Here is a 12,591-nt window from a genome sequence, read left to right on the forward strand (position 1 = left end):
TCCTGGGCACGGACATGGCACCGCTCATCAAGCCATGCTGAGGTGGCATCCCACATGCCATGACTAGAAGGACCCACAACTAAAAATATACAACTATGTACTGGGGGGCTTTGGGGAGAAAAAGGAAACAAAAATAAAATCTCTTCAAATGAATGTTACTACCAAAAGCAATATTTGGGTATATTTTCATATTTCAATCAATTTTTAAAATCAGTCTCAGTCTCCAAGGAAATGTCATTTGTCTTTGGGTCACTAATGTGATTTCTAAAATGAGATATTTTTTGTTCTTTATGAAATAACTATGCCTACATAAATTTTTCTTAAGGTCCTTATTTTAAGTATAGCCAGAACTATGGCTAGGATTGAGAGTAAAGCAAGATTGTTTTCTTGATTTGTTTGGCCTATAGTCTGATAGAGCAATGTTACTTCCTCTTTGGTAAGCTGGATAGAATATAGATTATGACTGCTAAATTTTCCTTTTAGCATTTTCAGCTGTCCCAGTAAGTCACACACAAGTGATGCAGATTCTAGAACACTTGACTCTACTCTCTGCCAGTGAACTTATACCATATGCAGAAGTATTAACATCCAACATGAACCAGCTATTGAATTCAGGGGTTCCACGGAGAATTCTTCAAACGGTCAATAAACTGTGGATGGTTCTTAATACTGTGATGCCTAGAAGGTAACTTCAGTGTATTGTTACATGTAAAAGATAAGTGTATAGCAGTGATTATATACAATAACCTAAACTTTACTGTTGAAAAAAATTGTTTAGTATTTAACATTATAAATCCTTTCTGAAGACTACTAATTAAAGAGTTGTTACAACTTTAAGGAAAAGAATAAACTTTATCTTAAGAAAGAGAGAGAGACCTTAAAGTTTTTCCAACTTGAGAAAGTTCTTTAAAGACTACTAATTAAAGAGTTGTTACAACTTTAAGGAAAAGAATAAACTTTATCTTAAGAAAGAGAGAGAGACCTTAAAGTTTTTCCAACTTGAGAAAGTTCTTTAAAAGTGAGTTCTCATGTATAGTCATTTGTGGCTAATTGTGATTTAGATCACTATTGTGTCTTGCATCGTTGCAGTGGCTCCAAATTTTGCTGCACGTTAAAATTACCTGGAGAGCTTTTAAAAATCTTGATGTCCAAGTTGTAACCCATGCCAATTAAATCAGAATGTATGTGGCTGGGAGTCAGGCATTAGTATTTTTTTGAAGATTCCCCAGTTGATTCCAGTATGCAGTAAAGTTTAGGGAATGCTGGATTAATTATTTTGTCTTTAGTCAAATGAGTCTCTGCTGGTCCACAGATGGCATCGAAAACACCTGGTCAGCTCTGAAAACAGAATACTGGGCTGGACTTCCCTGAGATTTTGATTTAGTAAATCTGGGAATATTTATACTTTTTCAATTTTTTACTTATATCAAATTAATAAATGCACATAAGTTAAATAGTATATAAGGTTTGCCCACACCTTCCCATTTAGACTCTTGCTCCCCAGAGACAACTATTTTCAGCTCTTTTATCTTTTTATTTTTGCATTTGTATCCCCTCATGTATCTCAATAATATGCTTATAATTACTATGATTTTCTGACTTTTCAAGTTAGAAATTTTCTTTTGACTTCCTACTGTACAAGATGAAGATTTAGCACTCTTTCTTGCTTCCTCCCCTATGAGTCCCTCTTCCTCCATTTCTCCCAACACAGTTATATCAAAATTTTTGGTTAAAGCAATATTCAGTGTGCATATTATGACTACATAAGTGTTATTTATAGTTGACCTATGTGCTATCCTTTGATTACAATTTCTTTCTTATACAACTGCCCTCCTCACTTATACAACTTACGCAACTTATACGACTTACACTTATCTTGCACAACTGTGCACCCCACACTCAAACTCTGAGTTAATACTTCCCTCTTTTCCATTTGCTCAGGGTTTTTTTTTTGTATCAGTAACTAATTCATCCCCAGACTCCATTATGAGGGGAAATTTACTTTACAATTAGTTATAACACATCAAGTAACGTATCAGTAACATTTTTTTTCTTGGAAACGTTCCTTTCAGAGCCTTCCATCCTCATGTTTCAATCTGGGACATGCACAGTGGCCGTCCTGGAATTGCGTTTGTCTCTCTTTGTTGGATACCGTGTTTTTCTTGGTTTAGTTCCTCATTTTAGTGAGTAGAACTCATACTCAGGTTGCTTCCTGAGAAAGGGTGTTTGAGAAACTTATTTTTTTTTGAGACTTGCATGCATGAAAAGGTTTCTATTCTTTCACTCACATGTGATTGATATTTAGCCTGGATGTAGAATTCCAGTTCGTCGTTCCTTTAAGAAATTTGAAGGCTTCGTTCTATTGAACGAGTCAGAGCTTCCCTTATTGCTATTGAATAATCATATATTACACCAATTCCCAACCTTTGTATGTGACCATTGTTTTTCCTCTCTTAAAGGTTTTAGTTTTTTTTTCTTTCACTGTTTTCTGGAATTTCATGGTGAGGTATTTTGGTGTGGCTTTTTTTTTATTCATAGAGCTGGGCACTCGGTTGGGTTTTTTTTTAGTCTGGGTACTAATGCCTTCATTTCTATGACATTTTCTTTTATATTTTTTTTCCTTCAATAATTTCTTTCCCTCAGTTTTCTGGATTTTTTTGAGATTTGGATTTTAAATCTCTTGTTCTTATTCTCTGATTTTCTCTTCTATTTTTTAATCCATCTTTTGAATATACTTTCTGGGTATTTCCTCGATGTTATCTCCTGATTTTTCCTTTGAATTTAGAAAAATTTCTGTTTTATTCTTAATTTCTAAGAGCTCTTTCTTATCTGAATATTTTTAAATGCCTTCTGTTCTTGTTTCAAATATGAAATATTCTGTCCTTTAAGGATATTAATTATAGGTTTTTAAAAAAAAATTCTTCTCATCCTTACATTCTCTTGTTTCTTTGGAGTTGCTTTTTTTCTGCTTGTATATTTTAATCCTTTTCAAAGTAGAAATCTTCTTTCTGTGTTTAATGATTTTTTGCCATCCACTCATATTAAAGAGTGGGGAAGCTGTGTATGTGCAGTGGGGCTTATGGGCTCCTGGGCTTCACTGGAAGAGATCAGGTACTTTCCATATTGGCATATCTCTCAGTAATTCTGATGTACTGCCAGGTTAGTAACTACTTATAGTCTATTGATGTCTCATCTCAAAGTGGCATCTCACATTGAGATTTCATGATGACAAATACAGAACAGTGACTTAATTTATGAGGCCAGATATAGTTTCAAAGTGCTTTGATAAGTATTATTTCATTTACAGGTATTATATTCCTATTTTACAGACAAGGAAAGTTACAGAGAGGCTCAATGACTTATACAAGGTCTTATAAAGCATGGTATAACTGAGGTTTTAATTCAAATTTTTATTTTATATGCCATGATTATTCCATTACAACTGTGAGGATTTTTGAAACTACTCTGTGTTTACTGTTTTATCTTCATTTGTTTTAGAGACATAATAATAGGTTAGATCTTTGTAGGTTTTAATTTTTTCAAGTTCATTCACACTTGTTTCCTAATTTTTTCCTGAATGTATCTTTCTAAGATAGAAAGGACTGGATGGCTACAGGTTTCAATTATAATATAGTTGTTTTTGTTTTTGAACGTGTGATTATTTTCTCATCAGGCTCTGGGTAATGACAGTTAATGCACTTCAACCTTCAATAAAGTTTGTAAGACAACAAAAGTATACTCAGAATGACCTGATGATAGATCCTCTTATTGTCCTAAGATGTGATCAGAGGGTACACAGGTACGTGTCATTTGAGTTTCATTTTTATTATAGAGTTACACTTTGGAGAGTCAAAAGAAATTGAAGAAATTTAGTTTAATCTTATATCTTAGTGTTCTTGCAGATAACTGGCAGTATGACCTGTGAGGTTTTCTGGTTCTTTTTAGTTATCTATATTCATGAACTATATATTCAATTTAATATTTAATATGTGATTAGTAAAACCTAGCCTCAAAGAAATGTCTTTCTCGGTTTTGGCAACTCTCAATAACAGCTGTTCCTTCTCTTAGAGGTAAGAGCAGTAAAGAATATTACTATTTCTGCTAGCATTGTTGAAAAGCTTCATTGTGAGCCATTACGTGGACTAAAACTGTGATCTTTGGTGATATTAGCTTCATTGATCAGACATTTGTCTGTAATTCCTTGCCAGTTGCTGAACTTAATTGCTTTGAAGGCTTCACCTCAAGAGGCAGAATTAACGAATTCACATCATTAATATTTGAATTTCCAGTTGCTGTGTTAAGTAATATTGAAGATGCACAAGTTGAAGGGCTTGCCTGTAAAGTGATTATTACTTGCGTGGGTAAATAAGACGAAGAGAAGTTAAATAATATGGTCATGTGCAAATAAATGGTATGGTAAATGAATGCTGTTAAAAGTTCAGGAAACATATGGAGGAGGTGGGACCTGAGCAGTATTTTAAAGGATGGAAATAGACTTTAGATGAACAGATGAACTATAATGATGGGAGTTAGGGGGTCAAGGAAGATATTGTGAGGAAAAATGAAAAAGGTTTGGATTGGAGGGGTAAATTTTTGAGAAGAAAACACTTTAGGATTGGAATGTTAGGTTGGAGTGAGACTGTGGAGGGCCTTGAATGTAGGCTAAAGAGGTCATTTAGGCTAAGGTAACTTAAGAAGAGAAACTTTGCGTTAGACAGTTTAGAGGGGAATGAAACTGGAGTAAAGAAGACTAACTAGGATACACTATGAATATACTCATCTGTCCTCAACCCTGGGGATGACAGTCTTGAAGTGACACAACGTGCAAAATCAGCCAGATATGGTTTGGCGAGATCAAGGTCTCACAGGAAATAGGAATTAGAAGAATAAACAGTATAAATGACGTTATCTAATAAAAGGAAAACAACAGTAATTAACACTTCTACAAAAGAGCCACTTCTAAAACAATTTATCAGTGTTAAAAATCCACTTAAGTAGCTAACCTTTTTTTTTTTTACATTGCGTGTCATCCTTGTGCAGGGGCCATACTAATCTTCACTGTATCGCTCCAATTTTAGTATATGTGCGCCGAAGCGAGCACAGTAGTTAACCTTTTACCTGAATTGCTTCTGTTTATTCAGGAAGTTGTTACATTATGCTATCATAATGTATGTAATGTTTTTATAACCTGGATTTTTCACTTAACAGCTTGTGAACCTTTTCTCATGTTAATAGATATTCTTACATTAATTGGCTACATGGTATTACACATATATGTGCTGTGCTTAATCCAATCCCCTATTGCTGGATATTTTGTTTATTTCTATTTTTTGTTATTATCAGTAGTGCTCTGGTGACTATTCTGTGTACTGGGTTTTTCCTGAGAACAGATTCTTAAAACTGAAATTATTGGGGCAAAAGTAACATGCTCATTTTCAAGAATTTTGATTCATATTTTCATTCTGCCATCCAGAAAGGCTGAACCAGTTTACATTCCCATGGCAATGTCTGATATTATACAATTTTATGTACTATTTTATATAATATTTTCCAGTTTGACAGCTGAAAAATAGATTCCCATTTTAATTTATATTTTAGTTAGATTGAATATTTTAATATATTTATTGGCCATTGGCATTTTTTTCTTTATATTTTAGCCTTGATTCTTAGTGGAATGTTTATCTTTTTTGAGTTAAATAGTCTTTATCTACAAAGGATATCAGCTCTTTGTACATATAGTGCATTTTTCCTTTATTGTTCTATTGTTTTTCTTTTTAATTTTATTTTTTAAAATTTAATTTTTTACTACGTGATCATTCACATGGTTTTTAAAAATATGAAACAATATAAAAACATATACATATATAAAAAAATATGATGTTTAGGATTTGCTTTGAACTAACCCAGTGGTGGTCATGGGAAAGTGGATGCAATATAGATGAAATAAGACTGCCCATTCAGGGCCGGCCCGGTGATGCAGCAGTTGGGTTCGCACCTTCCGCTTCTTGGCAGCCCAGGGTTTGCCGGTTCGGATCCTGGGTGCGGACATGGCACTGTTTGGCAAGCCATGCTGTGGCAGGCATCCCACATATAAAAAAAGTAGAGGAAGATGGGCACGGATGTTAGCTCAGGGCCAGTCTTCCTCAGGAGAAAGAGGAGGATTGGCAGTAGTTAGCTCAGGGCTAATCTTCCTCAAAAAAAAGACTGACCATGTGTAGATAACTGTTGAAGCTGGCTGATGAATTCTTGGAGGTTCATTATAATATTCCCTCTTTTCTGATATATGAAAGTTTTCATAATATACATTAATAAATGAACAAACAAGAAGAATAACAACAAGAAAAAGGTGTACAGGGAAAAGTCTTGTTCTCTCTCATAGCCAGCATGCTGCCATTGTTAAAGCAAAATTTCTCTTTGGACTCTTGACCAATCCCAGTTCTATCTCCAGAGGAAACTTTGTTGTCACAGTGGTGTGTATGTAGCTCTACTTTCTATGTATTTACAAATTTATAAATAGAAATATTTACCTTTTGTTTCAGGTGGTTTTAAAAAACATATGTAGTATTATATTGTAGGCATTCTTTTGTTCTTTTTTTTAAAACTTACTGTTCTCAACATGTTTTCCATATTAGTATGCATAGTTCTAGCTCATTTGTTTTAATTGCTGCATAATATTCCATATATAGATTACCAGGCCTATCCTCCAGAGACTGATTCAGAATGTCTGGAGTTGGGCTTGGGACTTTTTGTTTTAAATAAGTACTCCAGGTGATTTTTATCTTAAATTTAGGGAAACACTCCCATAGTTTATTTAACCATTGACATGGCTTTTTCAGTATACATACATGTTTATTATAGGAATTTGGATATTCAGAAAACCCATTGGCATACTGATGGACATTTAAGCTGTTTCCAGTGTTTCAATTAGGAACAAAGCTATACTGCCCTTTTATGCACACATGCTAGTTCTCTCTGTAATAGACTCAGAAGTGGCATTGTCAGGTTTTTCTAAGGGCTTTTAGTGGTTACTAATTTGTCTTTTTTTGTATCCTTTTTTACATTTAATTCTTATATCCTTATCTCATTTAAATTTAATCTATAATAGTCTTTGAGGAATGAATAACTGTACTTATTTTATAGATGAGGAAACTGAGGCTTAGTAAATAAAGCACTCTTGGAATACAGAGTTGTCTTGCTGTCTTGCTCCAAAGAACAAACAGGAGTGGAAAGAATAACTACTCTGTTCTAGTCTGCTTCATCTTATCAATAATAGAATATTTCTCTTTGAGGACAGCTGCTTTGCAGGCCCATATCTAAAGAGATTTACTGGCAGTGCCATGTTTTTGTAAAAAACATCTTTTCTCTAGAGTATATACGTTATATTTGATTTTAGCTAATAAGATGAAATAGTACTATTTATATAATCTTGAAATATAGAGAATAAAATATATATTAATAACTTTTATTTTGAGAATGAATATTTCAGTGGGAAAAGTATTACTTTACTACTCTTTTCAGGTACTGTTCAGATTTTTCTAACTATTTAAACGTAATGATCATGTTCTGGCTAATTTATAATTTTATATCCTTTCTCATGTATTTTTCTTTTCTTCTTTCTGTGTTTAGATGCCCCCCACTGATGGATATTACTCTACACATGCTCAATGGATATCTTCTTGCATCCAAAGCCTACCTTAGTGCTCATCTGAAGGAAACAGCAGAGCAAGATAGGCCTTCCCAGAATAATACAATAGGTTTAGTTGGACAAACTGATGGCCCAGAAGTTACCAGAGAAGAATTGAAAAATGCATTACTGGCTGCTCAGGTAATAAAGTAAAATTTAGTCCAAAAGGGCAAGGGCTTACCTCTTAATACAATCAGTTAAATGGATGGCATCTTATGCCCTCTATGTACATTGGTGACATACTGTGCATTCCTTTTATTACAGAATGTATTATATATAGTGTTACTTTTGTTTCTGATACTATATTACTAAAATCAAGAATAATCCTCATGATATTAATAGCCATTTAAATAAGATTTACATTTTAACAAAGTATAAGACTATTGTTTCTTAAAATCAAATGGTGGGAAAAAAAATCAAAGGGAGACAAACAGAACAAGAAGTATATATATATATATAATAAAATGTCAGGCAGCAATAAGTACTATGATAAGCAGTTTAGTTTTATATTTAGAAAAGTTTTATAACAATGTAGAATTTTACTGAAGCTTTCAGTAGTCATTTTTGAATAATGCAGGAGATGATACATGATTAACTTAAGCAATTTGATGTTTTCAAAGTGGAAATGTTTTCTTGGTTTGAAATATATTTTCTGAAATCTTTTCATTGGCAATAAGGGAAAGTAGAGTAATAATATAGGTCTATAATCCCTTATCTGTAATATATACAGAAATCCAAAAAGCTATGAAAACCAAAGCATTTTTTGGTAATTCAGTTGTCAGAAAAACCTGAGCTGATATGACCTCATTTGTGACAAACCTTGACCTGAATTGATGGGAAGCTATTTATGGCCTTTATCCCACTTAATATGAATATTGCTATGTCTTGCTGCAGAAATATTAATATATTTGATTACAGTGTGCTACCCTAGTCTCTGCTGGAGGTGTTATATAATATTACAGTAAAAAAATTCTGAGTTCTAAAATAAATTTGACCCTCAGAGGTCAGATAAGGGATTGAGGACTGTAATAGCTATCATTTAGATGTTTACTATATGCTGGGTACTAGTCTAATTTCTTTATGTATATTAACTCATGTAATCTTTACAACCAACCTATGAGGTATGGAGTATTATTATCTCCATTTTTACAAATCAGGAAAATGAGACCCAGAGAGGTTAAGTGACTTGCTCAAGGGTACACATTTAGCAAGTGGCAGAGCTAGGATTCAAGCCTGGGCAGTCTGGCTCCAGAGTCTACAAACAAAAACAAAACAATAACAACCCAAAATCCCTCAACCCAAGAATGATGATTATAAAGTAAAGCTAACCTTACTTTATAAATGATTATAATGTAAGACTAACCTTACTTTATAATCAAGTTCTTAAACAGTTAGATGAAGTAATTGTTTTCTTCTATTCCAGGCAATGGCTGTCTTTCAGAGATGCATGTCATACATTCATTTTTTTTTTCACTCCTTGCTGCTAGATGAGAGTGATTATAGCTCTCCTTTATATGTAGGGGCATCACGTAGATCACCCCTCAAGAAACTACTGTTCTATGAAATGACACTCAAGCTTGTAGACTGAGCAACAATGAGTTGTACAGGTGGAATGGATGGTAAGGCAGAATCTTTCCTTGCAAAACCAGGGCCTTAAAGAGCCCATCTTCAAGTTAAAAGGGAAAAGAGCTTTGCGAAGTGACTTTTAGGTATTAATTATTAAGCACCATCTTCAGAGGAATTAATTAGTTGGTAGCCAGGTAAGAAAAAGAGGGAGATACAGAATAGGATCCTGGGAGAAGTAGGAATCTAAGAGGAGGGAAAGGAGAGTCTGATAGAAGTCTTTTTTTGGCCTCGGGGCTGTTTTGAATGTCACTGAATCAGAGCGCTCTTTTAGCAGATGTTCTTAAACTGGAGTCCATGGATCTGCCTTAGAGATATGTGACCACCCTGAAATTATGCAAATATTTGTTTACATATGTTAGTTTTTATAGGGAGAGGGTGTATAGTTTTCCTCAGATTCTTAAAAGGGTTCATGACTCTAAAAATGGTGAAAACCACTGCTCTAGATTGCTCCCTTTTGCTCTTAGAAGTACCTCTTTGCTTTTTTTTTTTAAAGAAACAGTTATTTTTATCACTTCTGTTCATGTGAAAACAAAATCAGATTTGGTTTTCAAATAAACTTCTCAGAAACTTCTTAATTTCACTGTGTTTTATTTGCTTGTAGGATAGTGCAGCTGTCCAGATTCTCTTGGAGATTTGCTTACCTACTGAAGAGGAGAAAGCAAAGGGTGTCAGTCCAGACAGCTTGCTAAAGGATGTTCAAAGTGTTATTACTACCAGTGCTCCAAATAAGGGATTGGAGGAAGGAGAAGACAATTTGCTCTGTAACCTTCGAGAAGTTCAGTGCCTTATCTGTTGTCTGCTGCACCAAATGTACATTGCTGATCCCAACATTGCTAAGCTTGTTCACTTTCAGGTCTGTTTTCAAAGAATGATGCTTTATGGTCGAAGTTTATTTTTTTATGTTTTTTTAATTTTTTTTTTTAAAGATTTTTTTTTTTTTTTCCTTTTTCTCCCCAAAGCCCCCCAGTACATAGTTGTATATTCTTCGTTGTGGGTTCTTCTAGTTGTGGTATGTGGGACGCTGCCTCAGCGTGGTTTGATGAGCAGTGCCATGTCCGCGCCCAGGATTCGAACCAACGAAACACTGGGCCGCCTGCAGTGGAGCGCGCGAACTTAACCACTCAGCCACGGGGCCAGCCCCCGAAGTTTATTTTTTAGGGAGGCTTTAACTACTAAATTAATAGGGATCATTTAGAAACTAGAGATCACACAAATGATCACGGCCCTTTGTAATATGGAGAAAAATCCAGATTTTTTTAGATTGGATTTCAACTAATAAAGTCTTCAGATAATTCATCTGTATTCTAGTGCAAAAGAAAGGTGAAATGTCAGGATATACATAGGGCACGGTAGCCTTCTCAGTAACTTACAGAAAGGAAGTGAAACTTTCCTTTATATTTTTATCTTTATTTGACTTACAGTTATTTTATTTCTAACTTTTTCTCCCTTTCTTGCTGAGATAGGGTTATCCATGTGAACTCTTGCCGTTGACAGTCGCAGGTATTCCATCTATGCACATCTGTCTGGATTTCATACCTGAGCTTATCGCACAGCCAGAACTTGAAAAACAGGTAATGAGCATTTTGCAGCTTCAGAAAAATTTTGATCTCCCTCCAGTCTTGCTAGTTATATAAAACATTTTATAATTTTTAATACTTAAAGATATTTTTCAGAAACACATAACATTTAGCTTTTGTATTGCAGATATTTGCTATCCAGTTGCTTTCTCATTTGTGTATCCAGTATGCATTACCAAAATCACTCAGTGTGGCTCGCTTAGCTGTCAATGTCATGGGAACTTTGTTAACAGGTGCGTAGCCAACCAATATCACTAACAAAAACTTCTAACATAGCATAGTACGTATTTTTTCTGAATTTAGTGCTACTGTGTTTTCTGTGTCACTAATAGTTTATGCCATCTTTTGAACTATTCTTTTGAAAATTTTCCTCTTACAAATGTGATTTATAGTGTAGAGGCGATGAATAGGTAGGCAAATTGTATCTTTCATTTTGTGAATGACTATATATAGATTTATAGTAAATAATAAGCTTTCCACATTTTATAAATAGAAATCAAATCTACTTTCTGAATGTAATTATGTCAGTAGAACATAAGTTATACTGGGGGCCGGCCCAGTGGCGCAGCGGTTAAGTTTGCACGTTCTGCTTTTCAGCGGCCCGGGGTTCACTAGTTCGGATCCCAGGTGTGGACATGGCACTGCTTGGCAAAAGCCATGCTGTGGTAGGCATCCCATGTATAAAGTAGAGGAAGATGGGCATGGATGTTAGTTCAGGACCTGTCTTCCTCAGCAAAAAGAAGAGGATTGACGGCAGATGTTAGCTCAGGGCTAATCTTCCTCAAAAAAAAAAAAAAAGAAATAATTTATTACAAATGCTGAGAGTTCCAGAAAAATATAATCATGTATAAATAAGAAATAAATATATCGTTCCCTTAAGTTCTAAAACATACCCTAATATTTTAACCACCTTCTGTTTTGTAGAGTAAAATCATATGAAAATAAACTACTTTAAAAGATATGAACTACAATTCAATCTTTTAAAGTTATGGCTTAGTTAATTTAAGATTCTTTTTCAGTGCTCCCATCATACTCTATTCATCTTTCTTTCCATCGTATTCACCTCATGTTATAATTATTTGTAGTGGTTAAGAGCCTAAACTGCCTGAGTTCAGTCCCAACTCTATCACTAACTGGCTGTGTGGCCTTGAACAAGTTTCTTAATCTAAGGTTTATCAAAGATTTTTCTCATATATAAAATAGATATCATAATAATACTTTCCTCATTCATAAGATTGTGAGAATTAAATGAAATAATGCATGTTATGCACTTATCACAGAGCTTGGGCATAAAAATTTATATTTTCCATGATGGGTCACTATTAGATTGTGAGCTCCCTAAAGGCAGGGCTGGCTGTCCTAGAAAACTTAGTATCCTCATCACAGAGCATGCTGCTAGTATATTGTGAATTTATGTCTGCAAAGTAAAAAAATTCTGTTTCATTTCTTTCCAACAGTTTTAACGCAGGCTAAACGATATGCTTTTTTCATGCCAACTCTGCCAAGTTTGGTCTCTTTTTGTCGAGCATTTCCTCCACTGTATGAGGATATTATGTCTTTGCTGATCCAAATAGGGCAAGTCTGTGCCTCTGATGTTGCCACTCAGACAAGAGACATTGATCCAATTATTACACGTACGTAGTAACTTATTTTCAAGAGTTGTTTTAATATCTCAAACAAAAAGGCCAAAATCCTTTCCAGATT

General features: G+C 34.3%; 1 protein-coding gene and 1 non-coding gene across 5 annotated transcripts in view; one reads left to right on the forward strand and one right to left on the reverse strand.

Annotated features, from left to right (window-relative positions):
- Positions 1 to 12,591, forward strand: part of INTS2 (integrator complex subunit 2) — a 50,493-nt gene that overhangs the window by 35,803 nt on the left and 2,099 nt on the right. For all 4 annotated transcript variants that reach the window (XM_008541221.2, XM_008541230.2, XM_070562356.1 and 1 more), the window contains exons 18-24: positions 484 to 685; positions 3,674 to 3,799; positions 7,627 to 7,825; positions 9,912 to 10,163; positions 10,774 to 10,881; positions 11,015 to 11,120; positions 12,345 to 12,521. In XM_008541221.2, the coding sequence (XP_008539443.2) occupies positions 484 to 685; positions 3,674 to 3,799; positions 7,627 to 7,825; positions 9,912 to 10,163; positions 10,774 to 10,881; positions 11,015 to 11,120; positions 12,345 to 12,521 (1,170 nt within the window). The remainder of the gene's footprint in view (positions 1 to 483; positions 686 to 3,673; positions 3,800 to 7,626; positions 7,826 to 9,911; positions 10,164 to 10,773; positions 10,882 to 11,014; positions 11,121 to 12,344; positions 12,522 to 12,591) is intronic.
- On the reverse strand, positions 4,996 to 5,101 carry LOC139074243 (U6 spliceosomal RNA). The gene has a single exon (XR_011523779.1). It is a non-coding gene; the product is annotated as a U6 spliceosomal RNA (small nuclear RNA).

Source organism: Equus przewalskii, chromosome 10 (genome assembly GCF_037783145.1).
Source record: "Equus przewalskii isolate Varuska chromosome 10, EquPr2, whole genome shotgun sequence".
NCBI lineage: Eukaryota > Metazoa > Chordata > Mammalia > Perissodactyla > Equidae > Equus > Equus przewalskii.